General features: G+C 60.4%; 1 protein-coding gene across 1 annotated transcript; it reads right to left on the reverse strand.

Moving 5' to 3' along the window:
• Window positions 1–703: 703 nt before the first annotated feature.
• On the reverse strand, window positions 704–27,829 carry DGAT1 (diacylglycerol O-acyltransferase 1). The gene is made up of 17 exons (XM_077809640.1): window positions 27,654–27,829; window positions 17,945–18,032; window positions 13,516–13,556; window positions 11,374–11,459; window positions 10,025–10,077; window positions 8,842–8,947; window positions 8,390–8,509; window positions 7,912–7,986; window positions 7,267–7,370; window positions 6,546–6,584; window positions 5,941–5,982; window positions 5,333–5,377; window positions 4,950–5,062; window positions 3,652–3,717; window positions 3,135–3,222; window positions 2,543–2,605; window positions 704–2,135 (listed from the first exon to the last, which is right to left on the reverse strand). The coding sequence occupies exons 1-17, from the start codon at window positions 27,827–27,829 to the stop codon at window positions 1,989–1,991; spliced, it is 1,452 nt and encodes a 483-aa protein (XP_077665766.1). The 3' UTR covers window positions 704–1,988.

Genomic DNA, 27,829 nt, shown 5'->3' on the forward strand with positions numbered 1-27,829 from the left:
ACTCTCCGAAAGCTACCTGGATTGCCTGTGCACCGCTGTATTGCTCTCCCAAGGGATGTCAGGGTGATTTAAGTCCCCCATGAGAGCCAGGGCCTGTGACCTGGAATGGAGGAGAAGCATTTACTCAGAAGCCAGATGCAGCACCCCTGTTTCTCCTGCTGGTCATTGCCATGGAGGAAGTCCGGGCTGGCAGGGATCTTTAGCCATGGCAGCAGCACAAGCCGGAGGCCTGTGGTTGAAGAGGCTGCCTTAGCTATGGGATCTTCTCCCTTCCTTCAGGCAGATGGAGCTAGAGACATTATGTGAGCTGTGTCTGCAACGCACCCCTGGACGGGGACCAGGGGGCTCTGGCTGATCAGATCCAGGGGTTAAATTATGTTTGTATTTACTACACTGAATGAAAATGTGGCCTTGGTACAGAGCTGCACCAAACAGCTCCCTCTTGCTACCCTGCCGTGGGGCATCAGCGACTCCACTGTATCCGCACTTAGTTGTGACATGGAGGCAGATTGAACTAGCGAGAGCAGCCATGGGCCTGCGCTGGTCCCAGCTCCGTGGAGAGGAGACAGCTGCTACTACAGGGGGAGGGAAGCAGCTGGGGCCTTCCCTGAGAAAAGCCCATCTCCATGGCAGGCACCAGGCCTGGTCACTTGAGCTAAGCTGCCTCCCTTCCTCCCACCCCAGCAAAAAGCCCATGGGACCGTTTTGGAAAAGATGCTTTATTCACGGTTTGGCAGATACAGACAGAGTGTCAGAAGTTGCTAGGGCAGGCAAGTTTTTTGGAGACAGGGGTAGGCCACACAGTACTATGGCCCCTGCATGGACAGGTCATGACCCCCTGAAGGGGACATTCAACACAAATCCAGATTGCATCTGCCATCGCAGAGTCACACCCCCAAACAGCACAGCCATGGAGGGCCATGCAGCCACCTGGGAGGCTTCACCTAGCACTTGGAGTGCTTGAGGACGGACTACGGCAGCCTCCAAGGAGGAGCCCAAGTGGAACCCGTGCACAGTACAGAAACCAGAGGCAACTGTCATGACTCCCCTACACAGGGAGCTTCACAGAAGAGCAGGCAGCTCCTGGTTCCCCTTGGCTGAAGCAGGAAGTACTGATGCATGCCTGAAGAGCCCAGTGCCATCTGCTGGTCCTGCAGCCAGGGGCCAGCCCAAGGGAGAGGCTGTACCATGAAGGATTCCCAGGAGGGCTGCAAGGATCAGTGTGAGGGGGAGACCCTTCTGCAAGAGCTGCCTTTTAAAGAGGAGGCGGCCAGAGCATCTGGACATTGGATGGAATGGGAACAAACTTTGAGACTTCAGTGAAAGTCCTTTTAAAGTGCCCTAACCACGGCAGCTCCCAGCTGGCTGGCTGCCTCTCTGCACCGGTCAGAGCAAAGGAGCCACCACATTAAAGCTCTGACACCCTACATGGAGGCCCAGGCCTTGCTGCTGGCCAGCCCCAAGGGACAAGGCGGCAGGTACCCATCTCCTATTGCCAAGACTGAGGGAACAGTCTAGAGGCGGTCGGCGCAGAAGCACGTTCTGAAGGCTCAGCTTGCCAAGCTCTCCAGAGGGCCTCAGAAGATGTTGGTGCTGCCTTGGGCAGGCCCTAAACTCTGCCCTGAACACCCTGTTAAAGGAGCCTGGGAAATGCCCTCTCAACAATCTGATCCTGAGCGTTAACACCAGTGATGAGAGAGAAGGGGCCAGTGGCACCTGGAGGGCCCTTCCTCCTCTCTGGTGCTTCTCACTGGAGGATATTGCATTGATCCAACATTCAATTCACAAAAATAGTCATCCCCATTGATTACACACCCATATAAAAAGACAAGGCAGCTTCCTTAGACAGTGACATCTCCGCACACGTGCTGGTGTTACAGTCGGTCGCAGAGGCTTCCGGAGAGCAGCAGGAAGTGGGGAGTTCTGACCCCTGGTCGGCTCCTTGCCAACCACCGGAAGGAGAGGGAGGAACAGGGAGTCCACATGCATTACTGGCTGCCTTCATAGTTGAGCACGTAGTAGTCGTGAACGTACATCAGGACGGCTATCGGCTGCCCGATGATCAAGGAGATCCATACAGCTGCATTCCCATAGTTGCCTCTGAGGAACCTTCCCACAAGCCAGGCCAGCGGGATCTGGGGGGAGGAGCAGTCAGAGCTTGGACTCCAAGCCTCAAAGACAGGCTGTCACAACCCAAGTAAGTGGGCAGAACAGAGCACAAATACCATGTGAGGGGAGGTTTTAAAAAAACAAAACAGACAGGCCCCATTATATGGCCCAGGGGTCCAAAGGTGGTGGTGGGTGCCAGAGCACTGGGAAGGAGCCACTGAATGAGGCAGCTACAGAAGACACATGGACATTGTCAACTGCCTCGAGCCAACAGATTTACACTAGGCAGGTGTCTCCCTACGGTTCCATGCGGTTTGGTGCAGTGGAGAAGGCCCCTGGGCATGAGCTGTTTTCCAGCATGCCAGAATGGAGATTCCCTTGAAGGATCAGAAACCCAAGGAGGCAGGTGACCTCCCTACCTCCCAGGTCTTACCTGAGCCATCATCCCCATGAATGCCCACAGCCGGAACATCTTCAGGGGCACGCTCACCAAATACTGGAGGAGAGAAGATTCTGCATCAGCGCCATGCATGGCCCCAAGCCCCACAAGGTGAGGAACTGCTGCTGCTCACCCTCCAGGATCCACCCCCACAGCTAGGGGTGGGGAGGGATGGTTGAGCCTGCTACCCACAGTCCACCCGCCCTGTGTCCTCCCTTCCCCAGGATGGGTACCCAACTCAGCCCAGGAGATGGCAAAGCCAGAGCACTGCTCCAGCCTAGAATCAGCTGCCCAGAATGAGACCCCTGGAAGCAGTCCCCCTGGGGACAGCACTGAGTGGAGTTTGCCTTGTCCGCAGCCCTCTCTCTCCTCCCACGGACAACACGCAGACTGAGATGCGGTCGCACAGAGGGCTCGCCCTGTGGCTGGTTGTCCCGCTGAGGGCGGGCTGGTGGGAAGGCTGCTGTTTGAGTTTTACCCTCCCCCCGGTCAGGCCATGAGTGTTCCTTTTATGCAACTCTTGAAACCGACAGCCGACATGAAGAGTCCCCTCCCTCCCACGTAGGGAGCAAGCCAGGGTGCCAACCTCATGGAAGAAAGCCGATGCCAGGAACACTGCAGTCTGGGCGGTCCACTTGCTGACCCCCCTCTTGATCATTGGTTTGTAGAAGTGCCTAGAACACAAGATCAGGAGTTACCGTGTGGGCCCTGCAGGGCTGGGAGCAGAGCAGTCGGGAAAGCCCAGGTTAGCAGCACTGGCTATTTAACTAGGCAGCAGCAGCTGATGATTGAGTTTTGGGAGCATCTCCCCGCCCTGTGAGAACAAGGAACTAGGTTCTCGGAGCTGCCCCTTTCCAGGAGCGTCCTCACACGCTGATCAGCCCTGCCGACTGCCCCAGCAGGAGCCTGCTGCTGCCGGGCCCAGCTCAGGGTGTTCTCTAGTCGGCTTTTATCCACTGAGCGATTAGCTCACAGGGCCTCACCTCCACCCTGGGTGGGCCGCGACAGGGCAGCCAGATCAGCACGTGCAGCTGGGGGCGGCCACGCTGCGCCCCCAACAGAGTGGGCTGGGAGGCCCGCGCTGAGCCCATGGGGAGCCGTACCTGAGACACCACTTGTGGACCGGTATGTTCCAGTTCTGCCAGAAGTACGTCACTGACTCGGAGTTCCTGGGGGAGAGAACCGGCATCAACAACCTGCCAGCCGTGGGCACGCCGGAGACCTGGGAACAGCACAGCCCCGCTGCTCCCGACAGCCAGTCATATGCTGTCAGGGCGGGGACTGTCACTACGTCAGCACCGTGGGGCCATGTAGGACTTCCCAGCGAGAGGCCCAGCAGCTGGGGCAGGTGAGTTTTCACAGGCCCCCCCACTCCCCTCTGCCCCCAGCTAGCCCTGAGGCGGGCTTTGGTCAAGAGCCCAGCTGCAGACCTTGCAGGCGTGTCTGTTTATGGCTGCGGACAGGTTCGGGAAGTGCATTTAACAGCAGCCCTGTCCCGGGAGACCCGGCTGGACCAGGCTGAGGGAAGGGCACCCCCTGCTGCCTGACCAGTCATGTTCAGCCAGACGAGGGGAAGGGGCAGAGGGACCCCAAGTACAACCCTGATTGTCAGCTGCCGCTCAGACTAATACCCACAGGGTTTGTCCAGCAGCTCCCATGTGCCTGGCTTCCCAGGCAGGTCTGGCTGCTCAGATAAATTGGTTAGTCTCTAAGGTGCCACAAGTCCTCCTTTTCTTAGTGCGGGCAGGGGGTCCCCGGGCAGGGACGACATGGTCTGCTGGGGTCAGACTGTCCCTGAGTGACCCCCCATGACTGGGCTGTGGCCTCTGGCAGGATCTCAGAGGACAGCGACACGCAACCACCATCCCCCGGGGAGCCAGGCTATGACCACAGAACCCTTATGCTTCAGGGGGAACTGGTCAATGGCACAGTGGCAGGAGGAGGCAGCTGGAGGTGGTTCCCCCCTGACTTTCTTTGAGGTATTCAGCACAGACCATTGAGATGGGATGGTACCTCTTCCAGCCCAGGAGCTCCCCTTCCCTGCAGCACCCGCACATGCTGCTTGAGGGCTCCCAGCCCAGCAGGAAGGCACTGGAAGTGTTATGTTAGCATCTTCCCAGGCTCAGGGGACTCAAGGGGGTGGGTAGCTGGACAGGGCCTACACAGTGTAACCACACGGCTTCTCTACATAGCTACATGCTTTAAACAGTCCCGCCTCCCATCAGGGATGAGACAGCAGCTAGAGTCTTCTGCCACCAGCTCCCTGCAGCTGGCCACAATAGCAAGTTGAGTCCAAGGAGATTTCCCACCCCCCTTGCAGGGGATACGGGCCTTGGGCCAGCTGTCTGGAGCAAAGCAACAGCTCCCCCATCATGAGCCCCCCGAATGGGTCACTGCTCACCACCAGTCCCTGTAGAACTCCCGGTCGCCAAACCGCATCACTTCAGCCAGGACGTTCAGGGAGGAATGGAAGAACCAGTAAAAGAAGATGAGCCAGATCAAATGATTGGGGACCTGCCCAGAGAAAGGAACAGACTGAACAGACCAAGCACATGCCCTTGGCGGACACCAAGAATCAGCTCATACCAGAGGCATTCCAGGGAATTCCCTGCTAGAGAGCTGAGCCAGCCGCCCCTTGGCATTGCTGCCAGCCACTGCCCATGAGAGGCCAGGGGACAGAAGAGCAGGTTCTGCTGAGCCAGACCATGCTGGGAGCCGGTTTCAGGAAGGCTCCCATGTCCCCAGCCCCGGAGGTATGAGGCGAATTCTAGCGGCAGTACTCACAGCCAGCTTCAGGAGGCGCTCTATGATTCGCGAGTAGTCCATATCCTGAAAGGAGAGCTCCGCATCAGTCCCAGCTGGCCAGGACAAGTGGGCAGGGGGCGGAGAAGAGGCTGGTTTCAGGACTCCACCTGCTCCCTCCCAGATACAGGCGCCCACAGCCTGGTTCTGTCAGGGGCGAGGCCTGTTTAGGCACCAGACTGGTGGGAAGGGATGGGGTCCCTGCTGACCTGTCGCAAGCCTCGGTGCACACACAGCAAAGGAAGCATGCACCCTCCGTGGGGCATGCCACAGGTCGGCCAGTGCACTGGCCACCAGCCGGGAGAGGGGCCTTCAAGCCTGGCCAGCTGAGGCCACCGTACAGCCGGCGGTACAGCATGAAGCTTCTCCACAGAGCTCTGAGGTGCCGCCCCTTGTGGGGCCCCACGTGAGCCCGGCTGTGGCCAGGAACCCCAGAGGGGGAGACAGCCGCCTCCTGCCCACTGAGGGGTCATTCCCACGGCCCCGCAGGAGAGGAGAGATGCACAACAGGGATCTTGCAGGAGTCGAGGAGCTGCGGGGAGGGAGTCAGTAGCCCGGACTGGACAGTGAAAGGGAGGCAGGTCACTCACCCGGAAAGGTTTCATCGAGTTCTGGATCGTGGGGACCATCCACTGAAAGCAGAAGTTTAGCTCTAGACAGTCAGGCTGCTCCCGCCCAGAGCACCAAGCCCTCAAGCCTGCCCCTCACCCCAAGATCCGGGACATCCCGCACGGTCAGCTGTGGTCACTACCTGCTTGGTAAGTCACCCACCAGACAGCGCCTGTCCCTGTCCCTGCCCCTGTTCAGCCCCGCTGCTTGGCCGATCCCAGCCTGCCCCATGGCACGCTCACCTGAAGTCCCACATGCCACCGGGGCCTATATCCGACTTCGTTACTCTGAAACTGGCCACAGATGCTCATCAGGGAGCTTGTGTCTGCCCTTCTTTCCTAAGGGGTCCACCCCACCCCACCAGACACCAGCATCTGCTCAATTCTTAATGAGTCCGTTCCCTGTGACGGTCACATGGTGCAGCGTCTGCGTGCTTCGATTCAGCCAGGAGAGCGCAGCCTCCAGCCCGCTCTGCACCAGCCCCTCGGCACCGCGTGCTGCGTCAGCCACAGGCTACGCCCGCCTGGCAATGGCGGGCGGCTGCGGGCTCCTGGCTACCACCTCACCTCCGTTTCCAGCCACGTACCTGCTGTATCAGCCCCACCAGCAGCTGGATAAAGAAGAGCTAGAGACAAAAAGAGGCAGCAGTGGTGAGATCAGCCAGGCCCCCTCCCCTGCACAGCACAGGCCCATGCAGGATGCCTGGCCGGTCAGATGCTGGAGGGATCTGGCAGACAGGCCCATGAGGCATATGGGCCCCTCAGTGCCCACCCCACTGAACTGGCATGCCGGGCACCAGGCCACACTGGTCTGAGCCAGCCCCTGCCGCCTGTGTCCCAGCATGGCAGCACACAGGCCACGCCAGGAACCTGCTCTGGGAGATGGGCGTCCTGGAGCAACGCCGGGTTTGTTGAATCCGCTGAGCTAGAGGGGTGTGTCCTTCCCCAAAGCACGAAGGCCGTCCGCCCCCCAGCGGGCATGCTGCTGTCTACCAGCTAGGACAACGGGGTGTTTACAGCCACAGGCATTCCCCGCCCACCCCCAGGGCCTGGTCAAGAGACCTCTGCTGAGACATCAGCCTTGAACCCGCCTCAGCCCACTCTCCGGAGCGGAGTCAGTGCTGTAGGAGCAGTCAGCCGCTGCCAGCCCTCCGATCGGCCAGCTCTGTCCTGCTCTCCGAAGGAGAGCCGGGGCTGGGCCCCCCACGATCTGCGCCTGCTGAGCCAGGGGGACCGTCACTGGCCCAGCGCTCCGAGCAGGACGCAGCGCCCCCATCCAGGCCGGAGCTGGGCCCGAGGCTGCCTCACCATCTCGAAGAGCCGGCGGAGCAGGAAGCGCTTGCGTATCCGGGGCGAGCGAGGGAAGTTCAACTCGTAGCAGAGCGTGGGAGCAAACAGGAAGTAGTACATGTCTGAAACAGACCAGCAGCGTCACCCCGGGGACAGGCCCAGCGCCCCTGCAGAGAGTCACTGAGGTTCTCAACAAGCAGCATGGACACCGCCTGCCCAGAGCGACCACGGGTGAGGTGGGTCCAGGGGGTCAGCAAGCTCCTGGGACAGCCCTACGGAGCAGGGCCACTGCCTTCAGGGACGCCCAGGCACTAAACCCTCAGCAGGGCTCTCCCAGCAGGTGAGGGAAGGCTGGCTGCGGATAGGGGCGAGCAGCCGGTCAACTGGGTCACTGTCCCACTGTGGCAGAGATGGGAGGTGACTCGTTAGCCCTGTTCTCCCCAGCCTGAATTGGCCTCCTGTGCTCCCGAGACGGAGATCTGGGCCCAGTTCCACACAGCCATCAGTGCCCATGGCCAGCTGGCACGCCCTGGGATTTCAGCAGGGTCTTACTGAAAAAGCCCTTGCTCTGGGAGAGAATTGAGAAGTCCAGGTGTGTTAGGCAAGAAACACCTCCCAGCCTACTGTCCCCACGCTGCAGGCCAGGAGCTCAGGGCCAGTTACCTTTATAGGTCAGGTTAGCTGGATAGTACACCCCGCTCTGCACCACCTCCCCATTGGCTTTCTTCGGCCCAGAAGCTGGAAGATGAGAGAAGAGCCATTAGCCTGAAGGCCAGGCAGCTGGCAGCAGGGCTGCGGTTGAGACTCACCAGCCCCACACCCTGAGGAGGGCAGTCACATGGGAGGGAGCAGAGACCCCCATGCTGAGATGGCAGTCGCACTCAGGCAAAGCCAGCCGCCGGGCCAATCTCTGCAGAGCCATTTGTGGCCAGGTCTGTTCCCCTTCCTGGAACGGGCAAGCCCCGCGCTCGTGCATCAAGACAGAGAGACCTGGCGGTGAAGCCCGAGAGGGGGTCTTCACTAGCGTGCAATATAACCCTCCCGGCAAAGCAGAGGCCACAGCAGCATGTCACGTGGGGTAGCATAGCTCACAGCGTCAGCCACCGGCCCACCACCTGTGCCTCCCGCTACCGGAGCTCACCTGAGCACACGCGCCCAGCCTTTGCCCGGCCCCGGGCTCGGCACCACTTGTTCACATCCCGGAAGGAGAAAAGCTTGAGGAAGAGGATGGTGTAGATGGACAGAGCGAACACTGCACCGACTGGGGAGAGACAAGGCCAGGAGCGTGAGCGACCCGGGAGGCATTGCTGCGGGGACGGCGTTCCCCAGGCAACTCTCCGGCCCTGCCCAGCCCAGCCCCACCCTGGTTAGTGAGCGTCTAACACAGTGGAGATGAGAGACCCGGGTCAGCCTGTCCCTAGGGGCCCCCAGCCCCAGAGTCCACCAGAGTCGAGGTCAGAGCAGGCTGCTGCTGACCCTGCTCCTGCCTGGCGAGCCCAGAGACCCCAGTATCCCAGGGGTCCCTGCAGTGTGAGCCCATGTCCGAAGGCAGCCAGCGCTGACCGCCAGGGCCCAGGAGGGGCCACCACCTACCTGGCGTGATGGAGGAGACCATCAGAACCACCAGCGCTGGGAAACACAGGATGGTCAGGAGGTTGAATGCATGGAGGGCCGTGCCGACTTTCTCCGAGAGGGAGCCCTGCGGGGAGCCAGGAGACCCATGAGGCCAGTACAACAACCCCACGCCCTCTGTCCTACCCCTCCTGTGCCCCCCCCCCCCCCCATGACGGACCAGCTCTCCCCTCTGCTTGCCCCAGGGGCACGGCACAGCCGGAAAAGACAGCATGCATCCTCCGCCCGGTTGCTTTGCTGCAGGCCCCATTGTGGCTTCCGCCAGAGCTAGGTGCCGGGGCGGCCACCTGGGAACAGGAATCGCAGCAGCCGCTCCCTCCCTGGGACGTGCCCCACGGCCCCTCAGACAGGCCAGGCCCAGAACGCGCTTGCAGCTTAGTGCGCCCCACAGTGCTGCTGACCCCCTAGCGGCTGCGGCCCCGGGCTCAGGCTTTGAGAAGGAGAGGTGCCCTGGTTCGATTTCTGCTCCCAAAGATCCCCTGGGGAGAGGTATTCCGAGCAGGGCCCAGCGCAGACCACGCACTGCTCCCCGGGCCTGCGGGCAGCTGTGCTGGGAGATGCTGACACAGCAGCTGCTGGAGACCAGGCCAGCCAAGTGAGATTCGGGCCAGGGAGTGGGGGCTTTGGGGCTGCAGCCTGAGGGCTTGTTCCACCTGTCAGGTTTAGCTTAACCCCCACTCACTTCTCCCCAGGCTGCTCTCCCACCCCCACAAGTAACAAGCATAAGGCTGCCACTGGATGCCCATAGGAGATGGAGCCAGGGCAGAGCATGGCTCCAGTCAGTGCTCCACAGACACTTACTGGTTTCAGGACTGAGGACAAAGCAGGGCACCCCCTTCATCTGGTGCAAAGGCCAGTCCAGAGCCTCCCTCCCTCCCAAGCACTCCAGGGGATTCCCTAGGGGGCTCACTGGGTCCAGTTTGAGCCCCCCTAGTCTGGCCTGTCAGTGCCACGCCTGCAGCCTGGTGTCAGAGGACCAGTCTTGATCATCCTGCTCTTATCCTCAAGTCCCCTTCCACCCATGCATTTGCTTGGAGACTCCCGTTTCCCCGGCCACAGGCTTGAGAGCAGCCCAGCAGCCGCAGCCACAGAGGATAAGTGTGACCCGTGCGTGGCCAAGAGAGCCCAGGAGGAAGGGGCTCACCGCTGCCAGGCGTCTCTCCGTGTGCAGAGCAGCCAGCACAAACACATTGGCCACTGTAAGCAAAGAGACAGTTAGCGCACCCAGTCCCGTCGCCCAGGGCACTGGAGACCTCTGATCACTGCCAGGCAAGGGCCTGCTGCCAGCAGCCGGGCCCAGGGGCAGGAGGAGACTGCCTCGAGTTCCCAGCTCGGCTGTGAAGAGCTGGCGATACGCTGCATCCAGCTCGGCTGCCTTGCTCCTTGCGGAGCCTCGGAGAGCAGGCTGAAGGATCAGCGCAGGGCAGCAGATAGGAAGCCAGTGCACAGGGTCAGGAAGGGTGACCCCGGCACGAGGGCAGTAGAGACTGGACAGGAGGCTCGGGGGAGCAGGAAGGCACTGGGAGATGCCATGAGAGAGGGGTTCACAGCATCCCTGGAGTCCCACCGCCCCTAGAACAGGGGTCGTGGCTTGTCAGAGCGCTCAGCTCTGCTCTCGGGGCGGAGAAGGAAGGGGGTTGAGCAAGGAGAGGGCAGAGGCTAGGAGCTGGCCCCCTGCATCGCTACTGCAGGCCGTTCTAGGGAGACCTCTTGCACCCATCCTAGGCAACATTAGCTCCTTCTGGCTCAGGACCTTCCCTCGTGACAGCACGTGTCCCCGAAGGACCCCAGAGAGCACACCGGCAACCAGCCCAGCCCAGCCCAGCCCTGCCAGCTCGAGACAGGTGATTGACAGCTAGCGACGGACTGGGAACGAAGAGAAGGCCAATGCAGCTGCCAGGAGCGGGTCCGAGATGGATGTGGTTAAAGGTGCGTCTTGCCCAGACACCAGGCTGCCCCACACGAGCCAAGGATCTCATTCCCAGCGACGGGGCTTTCTGGCAGCATTTGTCCAAGCTCAGCACCAAGAGGCAGGTGGAGGAGACTGTCTGCAAGGTCAGGTGGGTTAACCGCAGAGGGCCCAGCCCTCGCGTGAACACTTGCAATGGAAGGTGGACAAATCCTTTGGACCCCCCCCGCTCCGCTAGTGCTCTGGGCAGGAGAGGAGGGGACAGGATCTGGGCACCGATTGCTCCGTGGGAGCAGCAGCTGGTGAATGAAGGGCAGGCCTGGGGCTCGAGCAGGCTCAGCTAGGAGGAGGGCCTTCCTCATGGGTTTGTCAGGCTGCGACCCCCCTGGGGAGCAAGAGCCCCAACACTGGTGATGCTGAGGGGCTGGACAGAGCCCTCGGAAGGGCCCAATCCTGCCCTGGCCTGTTGGGGATGGGCTGGGGGTCCCGCGGGCCTGTCCCATCTCCAGACTGCTCAGGGAGGAGGCAGCCAGCTCCCATGGGGCCCATCTCAGCTCACTGGGCAGGGATTCTTGCAGACTCACCAATGACAAGGCACAAGGAGGGCCAGCTGTAGGGGTCCTTCAGGAACAGGGAGACCACTTGGATTGGATCCACCAATATACCGTATCTGTAAGAGAAACATGTCTCAGGTGAGCAAGAGGGAAGCACTGGTCTGACGTGCTGCTCGGGGCTCTGGTGCCCGGGTGGCTTCAGTCCCCGCTGTGATCGAGCCCATGTGGAAGAGCTGCGTCCGGTTATGCCAGGGATCTGTCAGCAGCAGGTCCCTGTACGGAGAGCGGTTCCACTCCTCCCACCAGCCAGACATGGACCATTCAGCCCTGCCCCACGCCTGGCATACAACGGGCGGGAGCAACGCACTGCCGGCATCCCCAGAACATCCTCCACCAGGACCTCTGTCCCAGGGCTCGTTCCCTCAGCAGCCACCTGTTCCCTCCAGGTGGAGGCCTCCAGCCATTAACACAGCTACTCGTTAGCACTCAGGAGCCTTTGGAAAGCATTGAGCCTTCGGGAAGAGATTAGTGAGAAGTCTGGGCATGGGAAAGGGGCTCTCCCCCCTGCTCAGAGGGGCTGGCTTTTCTCCCAGGACTCCTCTTGGGTGTCAGGCCACCAGAACCCATCTCGGAGCTAGTCTGCAGTGGTCTCCCATACAGTCCTGATGGGCATGGGAACACGGAGCACTTTGCCAGGCCCAGCAACACCCAGCGGCTGTGGCCTTAGCTAGCCAGGCCCGGCCCAGTTCCAAAGCGGGACTCCAAGCCCGCACTCAGCCCGAGGGACTGGCCCAGCCCACGCAGCAGCTGGCTGTTAGTGACCCAGGATGAGAACTTACAGGCCCGAGTGGCGCTTGGGACCGTCCCAAGCTGCAGATGTAAGGAAAGCGCCATGATGTATTGTCAGAGCTCCCACTCCGGGGAGGGGGCAAGGGGCCTGGCCCTCTGAGAGGTGAGAATGGGGAGCGGCTTTCAGAAGTTGCAGTACACGTTAGTACCACGTGGTGGCACCCCTGCCCTTAGCATGTGCATGGTGGCCCCGGCTACTGCAGGGGCCGGCTCCCAAGCCCTGGGGCAGCAGACGGACGGGCATTGGCAGGAGGGGACACTCCCTGGGCCCATGCCAGGTATCTGGGGGAACGCGGCCAGACCTCACTGCCCATGACCAGCACTACAGGGTCCAGGCCCTGGGGGCTGAAGGTCAAATCTCCTCAAGCTCAGCACCCAGCAGGCTGGGTTAGTTGTGCAGCCCCACGCCTGCAGGGAGCAGGTCGCCCCTCGGGCACCAATACCAACAGGTGCCAGCGTAGAGCCATGCGCTTGCCTCTGCCGGGTGCCAGGGCGGAGGAGGGCTGGCAAGCCAGCACATGCTCCTGGAGGCATGTAGACACTTGCCAATCCCTTGCCTGGCCTTGGTGCTTACCGAGACGTTTCCCGGGCACAGGAGTCAGGGCCCTTGGCCTGAGGCAGAGCTTAGCCAGGGCCAGGAGAAGGGTCCCGTTGAGCAGGGTCACTGGTCGAGGCCCTGCCCTGAAAGCTTGGACAGGACACAGCGCTGTCTGGGCGCTCGAGCACCCAGAGATCGCTGCCGAGTGCGGAATGCACCCTGAGCACGGACCCTCTCCTCTAGGCCTTGGTACAGGGAGCTCCCAACTCCCCTCGGACCTTCCACCTCGCTCCCAAGCCCTGTGGAGCGTGTAGGGGGACCAGCCACGACACACTCAGGGCGGCTCTGCAGCAGCTCGCCAGGAGCTCTGGAGTCTGCACCCTTAGAGTAGGCAGGACCCCGTCAAGCACCATCTGCTGCTCCGGGCCACCCCAGAGCAAGGCCCCGCTCCGAGCCTGTGCTCCAGCTTCATTCCCACACAGCGTCCAGAGCCGGTCCGGGGTGGCGCGCCCCATATGGCATGACTGGTCCGTCTGGTGTGCGGCTCAGGCGGGCAGGGAGAAGGGGTTTGGCAGGACCCAGGGCAGGGGGACTGATTTGTGGGTCACCTTTAGCTCGTGACAGAACTTGTGAGCAGCTGACTCAGCAGCCCCTGCTGCTCGTCCCATCGGTGATCGGGTCCCATCACGCTCTGCTGTGGGAGCGTGTCTGCAGCCAGCCCCTGCCCAGCCAGAGCACCCCCCGCAGCCTGGCCCTGGTGCGGAGCAGGAGGGGTCAGCACTTACTTGATGAGGTTTTCTAGGAAGAGCCGGGCGTTGCTCAAGACCTGGAAGAGAAGGAGCCAGGGTTACTCAGGGAGTGACTGGAACTCGGAGCCTGCGCACGGCTCCGGAAGGAAAGGGGGAGGATTCCACACAGGGCTCGGCTCAGCAGACAGGGCCTCCAGTAGGCTCGGATCCAGACTCCCAGTGGCAGGCTGGGGAGGGGCGTGGGGGGTTAGACCCTGTTACTGCCCTTCAGAGAGATTCACCCCCGAGAAGCATCCCAGAGCAGCCTGCTGCTCTCGACTGCGCTGGGCTCCCTTCTTCTCCCATCCTGCCCCCCAGAAGAGACAGGCCTTTGCCCCTGCAAGCTCAGTCGATGCCAGGCAGGACCTCAGCTGTCTGGCCACGGGTCTGTCCCTGGTGCCAATCAGGCCTCGCCGGTGCTGTAGAGTGCTGGGTGCTAGCTCCTTGGTAACAGGCCCGAATCCTTCAGTGGAGCCTCAGAGGCTGCTCCGCAGGGCATGGGGTCAGGCCCAAGGGAGCTCCACAATCCCCACTTACAGGGCAACAAGTTTAAGTAGCCAACAGGCCTCAGCGGGTCTCACTGCAAGCTTGGGGTGCAGCTATGCTGTGCCCAGCAGAGCCCGCCAGAATACGAGTCAAATCCTGCCCTGCCCCCTCGATGGAGAGCAGCAGAGCCCACACTGCAAGTCACAGACTGAAGTGACTGGCACCTTTGCTGGGTCCATGGGGTGCAAACCAGGCCATCCACGGTTCTCTGGGGGGCAGGGACCTGCCCCCTCCAGCGGCTTGGGAGACAGGCCCAGCGTTTGCTGGCTCCCAGGCAGGCAGCTGAGCGAGATCAGAGCCCCAAGGGGAGATGTGGCCCCAGAGTCAGGTTGGGGCATTTGAGCCCTGTGGAACCTGGCTGCCCAATATTGAGCAGCAGCTTGGCCGGTTTGCCAGTGCCCAAGACACGGCACTTCAGCCAGAGCCTGCTCCAGGACGGTACCTACCCCGGGAGTTCAGGAAGTTTTGAGCAAGCGCATGTTTCTGCATTTCCTACACTCGGGCAGGGTGGCTGGGCACTGTCATATGCGGCCGGGTTCCTCCCCAAAGGCACCGAGTCCCCCCCTGCACAACTGGGAGTTCAGACCCTTCCCACACTTGCTCCCTGTTTGTTCTGACTTGGGAGAGGACAGCCACTTCCTACAGCCGACCTCAGAGCCACCCCCCAGCCCCTTCTGGCAGCCGGCCCCGGGAGCCTGCACTGCAGCTCATTGCCTGGAGAGGCTTCCTTGGCTCAGTCGCTCGGCTCTGAGCTCTCCCTTGTTTCCTAACCGCACGAAGGTGCCTTGCTGCACAGGGATTACCCTGCTGGAGCCAGTCACCTGGCAGCTCCAAGTCGGGTTACGAATGCAGCCGCTCCAACGCCCTTCCAGCCCCACCCTGCTGCTGCTCAAGTTTCAGCTCGGCACTCACACAGCCAAAGGTCACCAGGCAGTGAAGCAACAGGGACGGGCACCGTGCCAGTAGCTTGAGGGCTGGTTACCGCAGCTGCTTGGGGAGCCACTGGGAACAAGCAGCCCTGGCACAAAGCACCCTGCTGTGGGCGAGCACGTACTGGCTAGGCACCAAGTTTCCTGCCACAGGGCGCCTGTGAGGCAAGAAGGAGACAGGCAAACCCTGCAAGAGCTCGAGCCTCACCCCCCTTCACCAGGAGAGACCCCACAGGCTGTTCCACCTCCCCTCCCCACAACAGCGGGCTGTCAGGGGTCTCACAGGCCACACTCCTGTCGTGGGATCAATACGGCTGCCCCGGCACGTTCCAGGCCCCAGGGCTGGGTGATTGTACCCAGCCTCGCAGGGGTCAGTCAGGTCTAGGTGCAGCCCCCAGACTGGGGCTGGGGAGAATCCCAGCATAGGCAGGGGTTTGTGTAGAAGGGGCTGGCCAGAAAGCCAGTCAGCTTCGTCCAGCACAGGGACATGGGTCTCTGGGGTCTGCCCCGGCCCTGCTTGGCTGGTCGGGTCTGGGGTGGGAAGCTACAGAACATGTTCTGTCCCCCACAGCCAGGAGACTTCATGTGCCTGAGGAACTGAGGGTTAACAGCCTCCACTGCTGGCCCTGCGCGGTCAGGAAGGCGTTTCTGTAACTGCTGCACGGTCATTTCCAGATCTGGCAAGAGCCTCTTCCCTCCTCCCCGCCTCCTGTTCCACGGTGTCCCAATCTAGACGGGCACGCTTGTACTGACTTCTCGCCCTGTGATGCAAGGGCTACTGCTCACACAGGACGTGAGTCATGAGCAAGATAAGGGGCCACAACATCACTGCAGATCCCGGCTTCTCCGCACTCCCCAGTCCCCTTCGGAAAGGCTCAGAGGCCTTCAGCCAGCAAGTGTTTCTTCTAGCAGCTCCTCAGGGGCTAGCAGGAGATCCCGTCTATGCAGCTGCCAGGCTGGTTCAGGCGCATGGTGGCGGGGATCAAAGTCCTGCTAGGCCACTGGGTGCAGTCATGGTCCTTGGATCCCAGCTGGGCCCAGGTTGAGTCAGAGGCCACTAGAGAAACCAGAGGCCCCAATGCAGGTGTCAGAGGCCATTGGCTGCCGGGGGAGAAGGGCAGTCGGGTGCTGAAGCAGGTGTAGACAGTTGTAGCCCATTATGGAGCCCAGGGCCGTTCCGCCAGGGAGGAGGAGGAGGAGGAGATGCTGGGGCAGGGAGGGTGGCAGCAGGTCGGGGTGGAGTCAGATGCGGAGTACTCACTAGTTCACTGGGCCAGCAGGACATACAAGGCAGGGTCCCCTTCCCAGGGACGGGGCTGCCCCTGGGGCCTGACAGCTCTGCCACCGTACACAGCAACGGGGAGTTTGCCCCATGCCACGAGCAAGTGTGAATTCTACGACAATAGACAGCCACGTCTCTTCTGCTCCCTTTCCCCGGCAAATCAAATTAAACCCAGACTCCGGATTAACCAGGGCCCTGGTGCACCTGTCCTGGCTGCAGAGCTGCAGCCTGGGGGAAGGGGCGCTGGCCCTCACTTCCCCCGCCATGCTGTTTGCCTCAGCTGTGCCGCTCTGCCCAGGCCAGCCGTGCCCCTGCTAGTGTGCCAAGCCGGGATCCCACAGGCCTAAGCCTGGTGTTCACCGGCTCTGCTGGCCTTTGGCCCTTCTTGCACAAGGATCCACTGACCCAGGTTATGCAAGAGTCTAAGGATTAAGCTGTGGCTCCTTGCCAACATTGCTGGCTCCTGGCCCCCACGCTGCACTCACAGAGCTGAACTGTAGTGGTGAGAGGTCCTTGGAGCTAGCTTTCCCCTATGGGCTAGGAGACAGCAGCCCTGTCCAGCGCTCCTCTGGATGCTCCATTTCATTGGCTAGGTTAGCCCTTGACTGGGCCCCCTCCAGGTCCTCCCACCCCATCCCCAAGCCCCGGGGCTGAGCCGATAGTCATATGCTGCCTCAGCACAGCTCCAGCCCTTGGCTTCTGTCACAGGGGCACCTTCAGTCCCAACACTCGACGTGTGCACGGCCAGGGATGTGACCCCCAGGGGAGACCATGCGAGCTGAACTGTGTTGCAGACTTAAGCATTGTACTTGTGCGGGATGCCACGCAGCTGGCGTTCGGGGCCGTAGAGCCCCTACACGGACCGGGGGAGAGAACGTTCAAAGCAACGCGAGATTCCAGATAGTGTTCAGATGTGGCCCACGCACAGACCCGAGGCAGGATTGCACTGGCAGCTGTGTGTCAAACCCTTTCAGCATGGGTGGGTATTAACCCCCATTGTCCAGATCACCAAGTGGAGGCAGAGGGGATGGGGCTTTCCCAGCGCCCAGCAAATCAGTGGTGGAACGGAGACTAGAGCCTAGTGGGGCCTGATTTAGTCCCTCGCTCTAGTCGCAAGAGCTTGTGATCTCCCATGAGGCCAGCCAGGAACAGCCAGTAACTTGAAGAGCCTCAGCCGGACCTGCTGCGAGCTGTCACCTGTTCCTGACAGTCACACAACTCCCCGAACGAGCTCGGAAACCTGCCGGAGTGGGTCTGGGCTGCAGGAGATTACCTTCAGCTGCTGCACGGCTCCTCAGCAGTCCCCTGCGTGCAGACAGGCTCCATCACTGCACTGCTGCTGATACCCACTTGGGTGCAATTTGGTCGAGAATTGCCCTGCGCCGAGGGCTGGGCTAGGCTGTTACAGGTGCAGCGACTAGCTGGCTTGTGGCCAGCTGCTCTGCTCTGTGAAAGCAGGCTCTTGCACAAGACAGGGGAGCCACAGCCAGCCAGTATGTTTGGGCATTAGCACCCAGAGGAGCAGGTGCCAGAGAGCCAGGCTGGCCCCCAGGTGCCAAGCCAAGCCACCAGCCTTCAGCACTCTGGAGGAGTAACACCATGGCACAGTGGGGAGAAGCTGTCCCCCACCCCCCGCAGTGCGAACGGCCCAGATACGGCTCACACTCACCAGCATGACCACACACCAGTTCAGGATGCCTCGGTAGTTGCTGTACCCACTGGACGAGCTGAGCAGAGACTCCTGCGCCTTGTGACACCTGGAGGGAGAAGTCAGAGACCCTAGCAGATTATCCAAGCCCCAGTGACAGGCGAGGACCCCACCTTTCCCAAGGGAGCCCCTTCCCACTGCTGGCTCCAGCCCCCAGCAGCTGCAGGCATCCTTCAGCGTGTGTCACAGCACTCCAGCTTCCAACGCGGGCAAGCTACGTCCTACTGGGACATCACCCTCCCATTCCCAATCCCCCAGGCCAACCCGTGACCACGACAGCTACCGCTCGTGTGCAGAGTGAGGGAGCTATTGCCCTCTCCTGGCATGGCCCAGCTGGTAACGAGAGCTGGCCACCACATAGCCCTGCAGGCCACTGGAACCTGCCCCAGGGACCACAGAGCTAGTCACACCCATGGGGAGCTTCATGGGCAGCTCCAGGAGCGGAGGACCAGAAAGCTAAAGGAACGGTCACAAGAGGTTTAGACTTTTCCGGGTCAGATTGAGGCCTGAAGCACCCACCAGGTATCTTGTGCGACCTGCACATTGGAGGCCACACGCTAACCCAACAGGTTGGAATCTGGACCACGCTGGGGCAGCCAGACAGCCGCCATCTCCGGAGAGCAGAACGAACTCCACCCCAAACTCCCCACCTTCTGCGCTGGGTGCTGCTCGGGCCAACCTCTGCTGACATACACAGCAGCAGAGACATCAAAATCTCTACCTGTGCAAGACCACGCACGGCACGCACTGCTCCCCAGCAGACGGGAGCACACACAGCAGATCAGTCACCCCACTAAGTACACTGCTGGAAAGTGCTCAGCTACTCCACAGAGCCGCACTCGTGCCGGTCGCTGCAGGAGTCGCCAGAGATCTGAGCAAGCAGCACAGCGGGGTGCCGTTTCCCGCAGGTTCAGGGTGGCCAGTCCCCTGCAATGGGGCAGCGACCCATGGCCAAGCACCTCTCTCCCACCCCATACACAATCGGTCCCTTGCGTAACCTGTACAATGTCACCGACGCCCAGAGATTAAGCAAGGAGTCTGTTACTTTAACATTAATCACAACCTCTTAAGCTACTGGGTTAAGCCTCTTGGCCAGCCTCAGGAGCCATTCACTGGGCTGGAGCGGGGAGGGGAGCGTGCCACTAGCCAATAGGAAGCAGGAGCAAGACCCTTCCCGCTCACTGGCTGTCAGCCTGCTCCGGACCACGGAGAGCCCCATCCACATCAGTGATGGCTCGGGGATGCTTGTCCCTATCCCCTGTCCTGGGGACAGGCCAGCTGTCGGAGCCCTGCTTGGGCAGCAAGGCGGTGAGACAGAGCTCGCTATTCCCTCCCCTGGGAGCCCCACTCTACGTGCAAGCCCAGCCCTGGAGAGGAGTTTCACCAACAGTGTTAGTGAACCCCACGCACTGTTGCTAGTGCGGGCGCCAGGCGGCAAACCGGGGCAGGTCTGCACCACCCAAGGGAGCTGCTGCAGGGACCAGGATACACGGCCACACGCAGCACAGGCCCTACGGGAGTACGGTGGTACCCAGTCCCAACGTGCCGCGGTCACGGCTCCAGGGAAGCAGCCAGACCCCTCCTCCAGGCTGCACGTCAAACAGGTCCACGTAGCTGGAAGATGCCCAAGGTGGTATCGTGCTGATTCAAGGCCTCCCAGCCCCAGGAGGTTGCAAGGCTTGTTTGAGTCGTGTGGACAGGGCTTTCACAGGGGTGCAGTATTTAACGTGGGTAACCACTAGCCGAGCTGTAGCCTGTGGTGGGGGAATGGCCCCCTTTCCTCAGGGCAGGGGCGTGCCTGCCATGGGGCTGGCACTCTGGGCCTGCACAGCATAGGCCATGGGACTGGTCGGCAGAGCCAGGACTTCCAAAGTGTCCTGCATAGCGAGAGTCAGAGGTCAGACGAGAAGCAGCAGCTAGAGGCTCTTGTGCTTGCACAAGGAATCCGACTGGGGCCAGTGATTGCGCCTGCCCAGGGCACCCCAGTCTGCTGGAAATCCAGCTCATGGCAGCTACCTGGCCAGGGGCAAGGGTTTTAAGATCAGCTGGGGCCAGAACTTGGCATCAGGTCTCTGCCCAAGCCAGATTGGCAGGGAACTGACTTCTGTATCACCTTACCTAAAAGTACTTGAGCTGGGATTATCCCCAGGATTAAGGCAGGGATATCCCACCGAGTTTCTCCACTGCTAAGGGCCCTGCTGAGCCTCTTACTAGGAGCGAGGGAGACGGACAAGTGAGAGTCTGCCGGCTGCTGGGAGTTCAGACTCCGATTTGTGTGGTTCGATCCAGCTCACCCCTTTTCCTGGTCCAACACTCAGGAACTCTTCTGCGTTTGAACGCTATGCTGCTGCCTGCTCTCTCACCATCCAGGGCTCGGTGAAAGATGCACGCAGCCAGGGACTGTGGGAAGGCAGACAGCAGGCCCCTCTCTGCACTGGTAGAGGCCAGATGAGGACTTGCCTTTCCATAACAGCCACACAGAGCCACCACTGCGGGTCTAGGACACAGCAGCGAGGAGCGGTAGCCAGTTTAGAGCCCTACAAGGTTTTTCCATTGAAATTAGATGTGGTTTGAACCAAATTTAGACACTCAACTTTCTCCTGCAGTGGCAGGCTAACCCATGTGAGCAAGAGCCGGGGCAGTAAAGGCTGCAGTGAGTGCAGGGAGGAAGGAAGAGATTTACCTCTAGTCTGGGTAGTCACCCAACCAGGGAGAGGAGTGTCTGGCTGACTGTACAGAACGATACTTCTATTAGATGGCCAAACCAACCCCCTTGTGCGCACTCAGGTTGCTATTTTAGACACAATTCAGTCAGACTGAATTGACATTTCTAGAGCTGGTGTCTGCTCCTTAAGAGCCAAAGCCAGAGGTACAGAACTTGCTCTGAGTCAGTGCGTCTCCAGGGTTGAAGTGGAGCCCAGGCATCCTAGGACACAGACACGCCACCTTTAATCACCTGTGCCCGTGTTCTGTGCGGCACGTGGGGTATGTCCCCAGGGAGCCATCGAAGGAGTATTCAGAGCCAGAAAGATACAATCAGGTGGGGATGGGATTAGGAATCCTGAACTACAGCGAGAGGCCTCCGAGTCCAGGGCTGGGACTCTTTTGGACTGTCCCGGTAAGACGATTAAGGATCCCACACTAGGCTAGAAAGTCAGTGGCCATCCTCAGCACCGCAGCTTCCAGTAGGGTTTTGGACTCCTCTCCTGTTAGGTCCTTCCTGGCTGGGACTCGCTCTCCAGGGTGGAAGTTTCCCTATAATCCTCGTACAGGCTCTGCACCCGCTGACCCAACCAACAGATGCTCTTTTGATCATGACACAGGTAAGTGTCTCTCCCGGCTGGACTACAGGCATCTTGCCGCAGTCGGGTGCTTCTGGCGTCACAGAGCAGATGCCCCAGGGCTCCTGTGAAGGCGGCTCTGCAGGAATGGCTCCTTCGTACCCGACACCCGTTCCCTGTTGCCCTTAGGCAGTGCCTGCCCTGCCAAGAGGAGTGAAGTCTGACCACCCATCAGCCTTTCACCGCCCAGGCCTCATGGAGCATGCTGGATTCGCCTCGCCTTGCGCAGCATTGTCAGCTGAGCCCACCAGCACTAGCCAACCCCCACACGTTTAGCTCTGTTCCTGCCTAGGCCTACTTCTCCAGTGGCCAGCCTGAGGTTAGGCCTCACTGCCCCCCAGACACCCACCTTCCTGCCCTATGCCCATATTTCTAGTCCCAGACAGGCAGAGACACTGAACAGCTGAAGAAATGGCCTTATCCCCCCGGAAGCAAAGGGCCCCCTGCGCTCTTCTCACTGGCTGCCTCTCTAGCCAGGCTTGTGGCACAAGGGGCTGACAGAAGACCCCAGCACGGCATATTTCAGTCACTTGGGCTTTGTTGCAGACATTTAGCTCCCCTTCTACCACCAACCTCAGCACCATTTAGTGCCAGGCTGCGACACTTGGAGTCTTGGCTGCTTCCCACCCCCTCTGGGGTCCTCCTCTGCACAGCACAGGGGTGAGGGCAAAGTCCTCAGGGCAGAGTCCCGGCCACTGCTCCCCCTCAGCAAAGCCAGGGGACACTGAATTGTCAGTTCTCAGCTCTGGTGATGGAGGAAATGACACTTCTCCCTGCAACCTTCCTCCACAGGTGGCCAGGAGCAGCACCGCCAGCAAGGGGGATATATGTGCCCTGTTAGATTACGCTCAACCTTGCCCCCAGATGCGGCAACGGAGACTGCTCTAAAAGCTGGCTGCTCTCCAAACCTGATCAGAGCAGGAAGTGGCCGGCCAGCCATGAGGAGAGAACAGGTTATAGACCACGTGTTTGCGGAGCAGGTGAGACAGCCAAGGCTGTGGCTTACAACAATTAACACTTGCACTGCTGCAAGCCCTGTGACACCTTAGCATTTAAATGAGCCGTGGCCCGCAAGCGTCCCCCCTTGCGCTGCGATTCCATCCGCTCCTGTGCTGAGCGGCAGCCGGCTGCGTCCGTGCCGGATTGAACATAGAGAGCCGCCGGGGTGCAGGTGGGTGACTGCCAGCCAGCATCACAGCGGGTGTGCTCTGAACTGCTCGGCTAGCGCTGCCGTCTTTCAGATGAGAAAACGGCCAATCTGACCAGTCTCGAGAGACCCCACGGCAATCCGTAGGGAGGAGTGTTTCCCTGAATTCCCAGGGGAACGCCAACCCTGGTTACTCCCCCCACCCCTCACCCTTGCAGTGTCATTTGGACGCAGGATTCTTTACTGCGTGTTCCACTGTGCTGTTAAACACCATCGTGCAACACCCCAGAGAAGGCTGCATTTCAGCAGCAGATGAAGCAAGCCACATAGAATCACAGAAGTGTAGGGCTGGCAGGGCCCTCGAGAGGTCAGCTGGTCCCATTCCCTGCACTCAAGGCAGGACTACATAATAACCAGACCATTCCTGGCAGCTGTCTGTCTAATCCATGGATTCCACAACACCTCAACCATATGGGCTTCCAGCTGTTAAAGTGAGCGACAAGGGATGGCCCAGTGGTGCAGGCACAAGCCTAGGGCTACAGGTTCAATTTCCCTCTCCACCACAGGCCGTGGGTGATCTTTGGCAAGTCCCCTACTCAAAGCCTCAGCTCTCCAGCTGCACACCGGGGTAACCGCCCAACCCTGACATACAGGGGGCAGGAGGAGAGACAGGAACGGTTGAGAGGTTCAGACACTGCAGTGATGGGGGCCAGGGGAGACGTGTTTTGGAATCCTCCAGAAGGCTAGCAGCAAGCTGTACACATGGCTAGTAACTATGCAGTCATTTGTCCTCCCTCCAGGAGGGACTCGCTTGTTCTCTCCAGGCCTAAGACCAGCCTGAGCTCAGAGCAGAGGCTGGCTGGCGCTGCCTTCACACAGGGCCTAAGACAGCGAGGCCCTGATCTGGGCTGCGGCCTCTTGGTACTACTGCCAGCAATTAGCTACAGAAATGCCACGGCGGTCTCCCGGCGAGACCGATCCTAGACCTTCAGCTCAGCTCCTGCACACAAGTCGGCCTGCTTGGGCCCAAGATGAAGCAGCAGATACAGTCATGCGCTTTTGTTCTCTGCGCTCCAGATTTGGCAGCAAGCCTCACAGCTGGGTTCTATTGTCAGCCTCCAGCAGGCAACTCACCTACATCAGCTATACAGGCTCATGCTCCCTCTGTAAAATCTCTAACGCCCGTGGGGTCTGAGACTGCACCTCCCCACATTCCCTCCCTGACACTAACTGGGAAGAGACAGGGCCTTGGATCACTGCTGGCATTTCTGCTTTAGGGCAAGATTCACTCCCTCTACCTCTCTGCTGGCTGAGAAAGGCATAGGAGCCAAACTCCCCTCTCCCAGAAAGTGGGCGGGAGTAGATGATTCCTCCCATGCGGGGTGGGAGACAGGACTAAGACCAGCATGGAGGGTAAATGGACAGTAGCTGACATGTTGGGTCCCCACCCTAGGAAGGCCACCTATTGGTACCACTGTCCCAGGCCACAAGGTGGAGGAGAGATGCCCCAGTTTCCAGCACAGATTGGATCTGTACAGTTCGGAGAGAACTTCTGAAATCACCGTTGACAGACCAGCTCGGGGAATCCTTGAGAAATTCAAGGGACAAATCAAGTCTTGTTGACACCTCCCAGGGTTCTGCTGCATCACCCAGCAAAGCCAGGAATGAGCGAGAGGCGGAGAGGAGAGGGCAGGCATGCCAGTTGTCAGAACTGAGACCACGCCGGGAGCCTTGCCCTTACTGTCATGGTCCGTCAGGCACAGCTACAGCGCCCATCGCTCTGGGGTCTCTACAGCATTTGGCAAGGGGGGTCCTGCCATCAGCAGAGGGGGCCACAGCAATCCCTGGTGGGCAGAGGACACCCGTTTGCTCCACACCGCATGACCGCACACGCACTGTGTTAGGAGGTCACACTGAGTGGAGGATGCCGTTTTGTAGAGCGAAAACTGGCATCATCCATGCTGTCTGGGGACCTGGGAAGAAACCGTTCATTTAAACAGGCTCGTGCCAGCAGTTTGGGAACTCCTCCCCCCACCCACCACTAGTGAATTCACACCCAGCAAGAGAAGAGAACAAAGTCACTTAACATCCAGAGACCAGCACCATGGGCACCCAGCACTGTCAGGAGGGTTGAGAGGCTGAGTGTCAGGCCAGACAGGACCACCAGATCACCTAGTCTGACCTGCACATCACAGGCCACCCGCACCCTAAACCCAGCTATGGTGAGGAGACCCACAGCAGACTAGACTGGTGTGTGTCACAGGCAGAGAACAGCAGGGACCAAGGGGCACTGGTGCCCGAGGCTCCCCAGTGGCAGGGAATGGATTCAGTGAGAGACACCCAGCTAATTCTGGCAAGGCAACCCCCCACCCCGAGTTCCCTGCCAGTCTGACCAGGGGGGCCATGGCGGGAGAGCAGAGAAGAGACACTCCCCTTCCCATGCCCACGTATAGATCAAGGAGACCCTGGCATGTGAGCAAGAACCAGCCAGGCAAGAACCTAAGAGAGGACACTTGGTGCCAGCTCAGATGCATCCGATGAAGTGAGCTGTAGCTCACGAAAGCTCATGCTCAAATAAATTGGTTAGTCTCTAAGGTGCCACAAGTCCTCCTTTTCTTTTAGCTCAGAGCACTGGCTCACCCTGCCCAATGTCCCATCTCCTGCCATGGCCCTCCCTGAGGCTTCAGAGAAAGCAGATACACTCTCAGAATACACCAGGGCGGGAGTGTCACGGAGTCCCCGGGCGACGCTCTGGAACTGCTCCCTACGAAGCCAGGCAGGACTCTGGGAAAGTCTCCTTTCTGTGAGCAGACTGTCTGCAGGACACACAGCTTCCACCTTCCTGGGTCTGACCTCTGTCCCTCCGTGCGCTTCCCACAGTGAGTCTGCTCAGGCGGGGTCCTGGGGAAGCCAGAGGATCCTGCCCCCCAACTCTGCAGTCAGATGTGACTCTCAGCCAGCCAGTAAATCAGAGGTTTATTAGACAACAGGAACATGGTCTAACACAGAGCTTGCAGGTGCAGAGAACAGGACCCCTCAGATGGGTCCATTTTGGGGGGCAGTGAGCCAGACAACCAGGTCTGCACTTCCCTACACATCCCCAACCAGCCCCAAACTGAAACTCTCTCCCACCCCTCCTCCTCTGGGCTTTGTCCCTTTCCCGGGCCAGGAGGTCACCAGATTCCTTTGTTCTCCAACCCTTCAGCTCTCACCTTGCAGGGGGGAAGGGCCCAGGCCATCAGTTGCCAGGAAACAGGGTGTCAGCCATTCTCTGTGTCCAGATCCCTGCACACACCTGCCCTCTAGGGCTCTGCAACGATCATACACCTTACCCCACCCCCTAGATACTTAAGAACTGCATAGGGGAAACTGAGGCACCCCCACAATATTCAGAGGAAACATTAAGAACAGTCCTGCTTCATCACACAGGGGGGTGCGGCGAGGGAATCCCTTCCTGACCACTGCTGATGGCTGGCTGAAGCCCTGAAGCAGGAGCTTTAGGAATATAAGACATACACAGGTTTCAGAGTAACAGCTGTGTTAGTCTGTATTCGCAAAAAGAAAAGGAGGACTTGTGGCACCTTAGAGACTAACCAATTTATTTGAGCATAAGCTTTCCTGAGCTACAGCTCACTTCATCGGATGCATACTTCATTGGAAGACATGCACTGGAAGTGAGCCCCAGGGTTGCGGAGCCCTGTCCCCCACCATCACAAGCAACCCAGTGACACAATCTCACTCAGTTGGTGCAGCCCCTGGAGAGGTTCCCTGATGACGAGCCGTGGAAAGCTGGCCAGTCAATGCTGATTTCTCCTCCCTGGTTACAAGTGCCAATTCGCACGAGAGGAGGTTATAAATACACAGAAGAGGCTCTAAAAATGCCAGCATCACAGTATGGGAGCGTAGGTCTCCGGGTGTGGTCCCAAGAGACCAGCCCCGTACTAAGATGTGGGCCATGCTTGGCGGCCTGGGAACCCCTTACAGCAAAGACCTCCTGCCTGACAAGTGGCATTACCTCCCACATGCTATCAAACCCAGCAGTGAGCAAGAGCAAGGTAGTAGCCCTGTGCTAGCAGCCCGGCTTTAGGGCAGCATTGGATAGGATGTCAGGGAAGTTCAGGCAGGCTAGCCTGGATACAAGTGTTGCCATGTGGCCTGAAACTGGCAGAAAAAGGTAAACAAAGTGATGAATGGCAACATGTCCAGCTGGGGCGAGGCCCCAAGGGGTCTGATCGAGTCAGGGCCAGCCTCCCTCACAACGCTGATCCTTCACCCCTTATAAGGCCGACCCCCTTCCCCGCCTCTCACCACACTTTCCAGGCAGGAGCCTCGGTGCTCCCCCGCTGGAGCAGGCTGGGAAGGGAGCGGAGTACAGAGGACGCACACAGGACACGACACTAAGAGGAGCAGCCAAGGCAAGACCGAGATTAGAAATCCGGGCATAAAACAAAGCGGAAGCCAAAGAGGGGAGACGCACTGCACAGTCAGACACCAACCCCCTGACCCAGTCAGAGCACGGGGACGAACCTACTCTGTGCAGAGGGACTTTTAATTAAGGGCCTTGAACCATGCTCGGGGCTTATCTGCAGGCACAGTTATCTGCTCCGGGGGCACAACCGCGTGAGTCAGACACACAGCGGCAGCGGCGACAGGGCGCCGCCAGCCTTGGGCATCGTTCGGCTCAAGAGTGAACGCCCGGTCCCACACACCCCTCCGGGAGCCAGCGTTGGGCAGCTGGGAGCCAGACTTCGGGGTACGAGGCCACACAGGACCACCAGCGCGCTCCCGGCGCGGGGGGCCGCTAGGGACCGGGGGGGGGGGCAGGACCTGGCATGTGGGGGCCGCACGAGGTCTGTCCTATTGCTGGAAGGGAGGACAGACGTCACCCCAGCTGGAAGGGGTCACCATGTGGGGGGGACCCCAGGCACAGGGGCCCAAAGGCACACCGGGGGGCGGGGGGGGCCTGGACCCACGCAAAGAGGAGTCGCGGAGGCCATGGCCCGTGGGGAGGGGCCCCGTGGGGGCTCGGGCTACCGGGGGGGGGGACACCAGACAATGGGGGCCCATCGACCCCTCCCTAGTGCCCAGCCCCCCCGCGGGAGGCGAGCTACAGGAGCCCCATGGGGAGGGGCCCCGTGACCCCCCGCGGGGGGAGGGGCCCGGGCTCTCGGCCCCCCCTTACCTGAAGTCCCCGCAGTTGTCGGGGTCGCTCTCCGCGGGGGGCTCCGCTGCCGGCTCCGGCCCCCCCCGGGGCGGCTCCGCCTCCCGCTCGGGCTCCCCCTCGGCCGGGCTGCCCGCGCTGGGCCGCCGGGGCCCGGACCGCCTGCGGCGGGAGCCGCCCGCGCCGCGCTCGCCCAT

The sequence above is a fragment of the Eretmochelys imbricata genome, chromosome 2 (assembly GCF_965152235.1).
Source record: "Eretmochelys imbricata isolate rEreImb1 chromosome 2, rEreImb1.hap1, whole genome shotgun sequence".
Lineage (NCBI taxonomy): Eukaryota > Metazoa > Chordata > Testudines > Cheloniidae > Eretmochelys > Eretmochelys imbricata.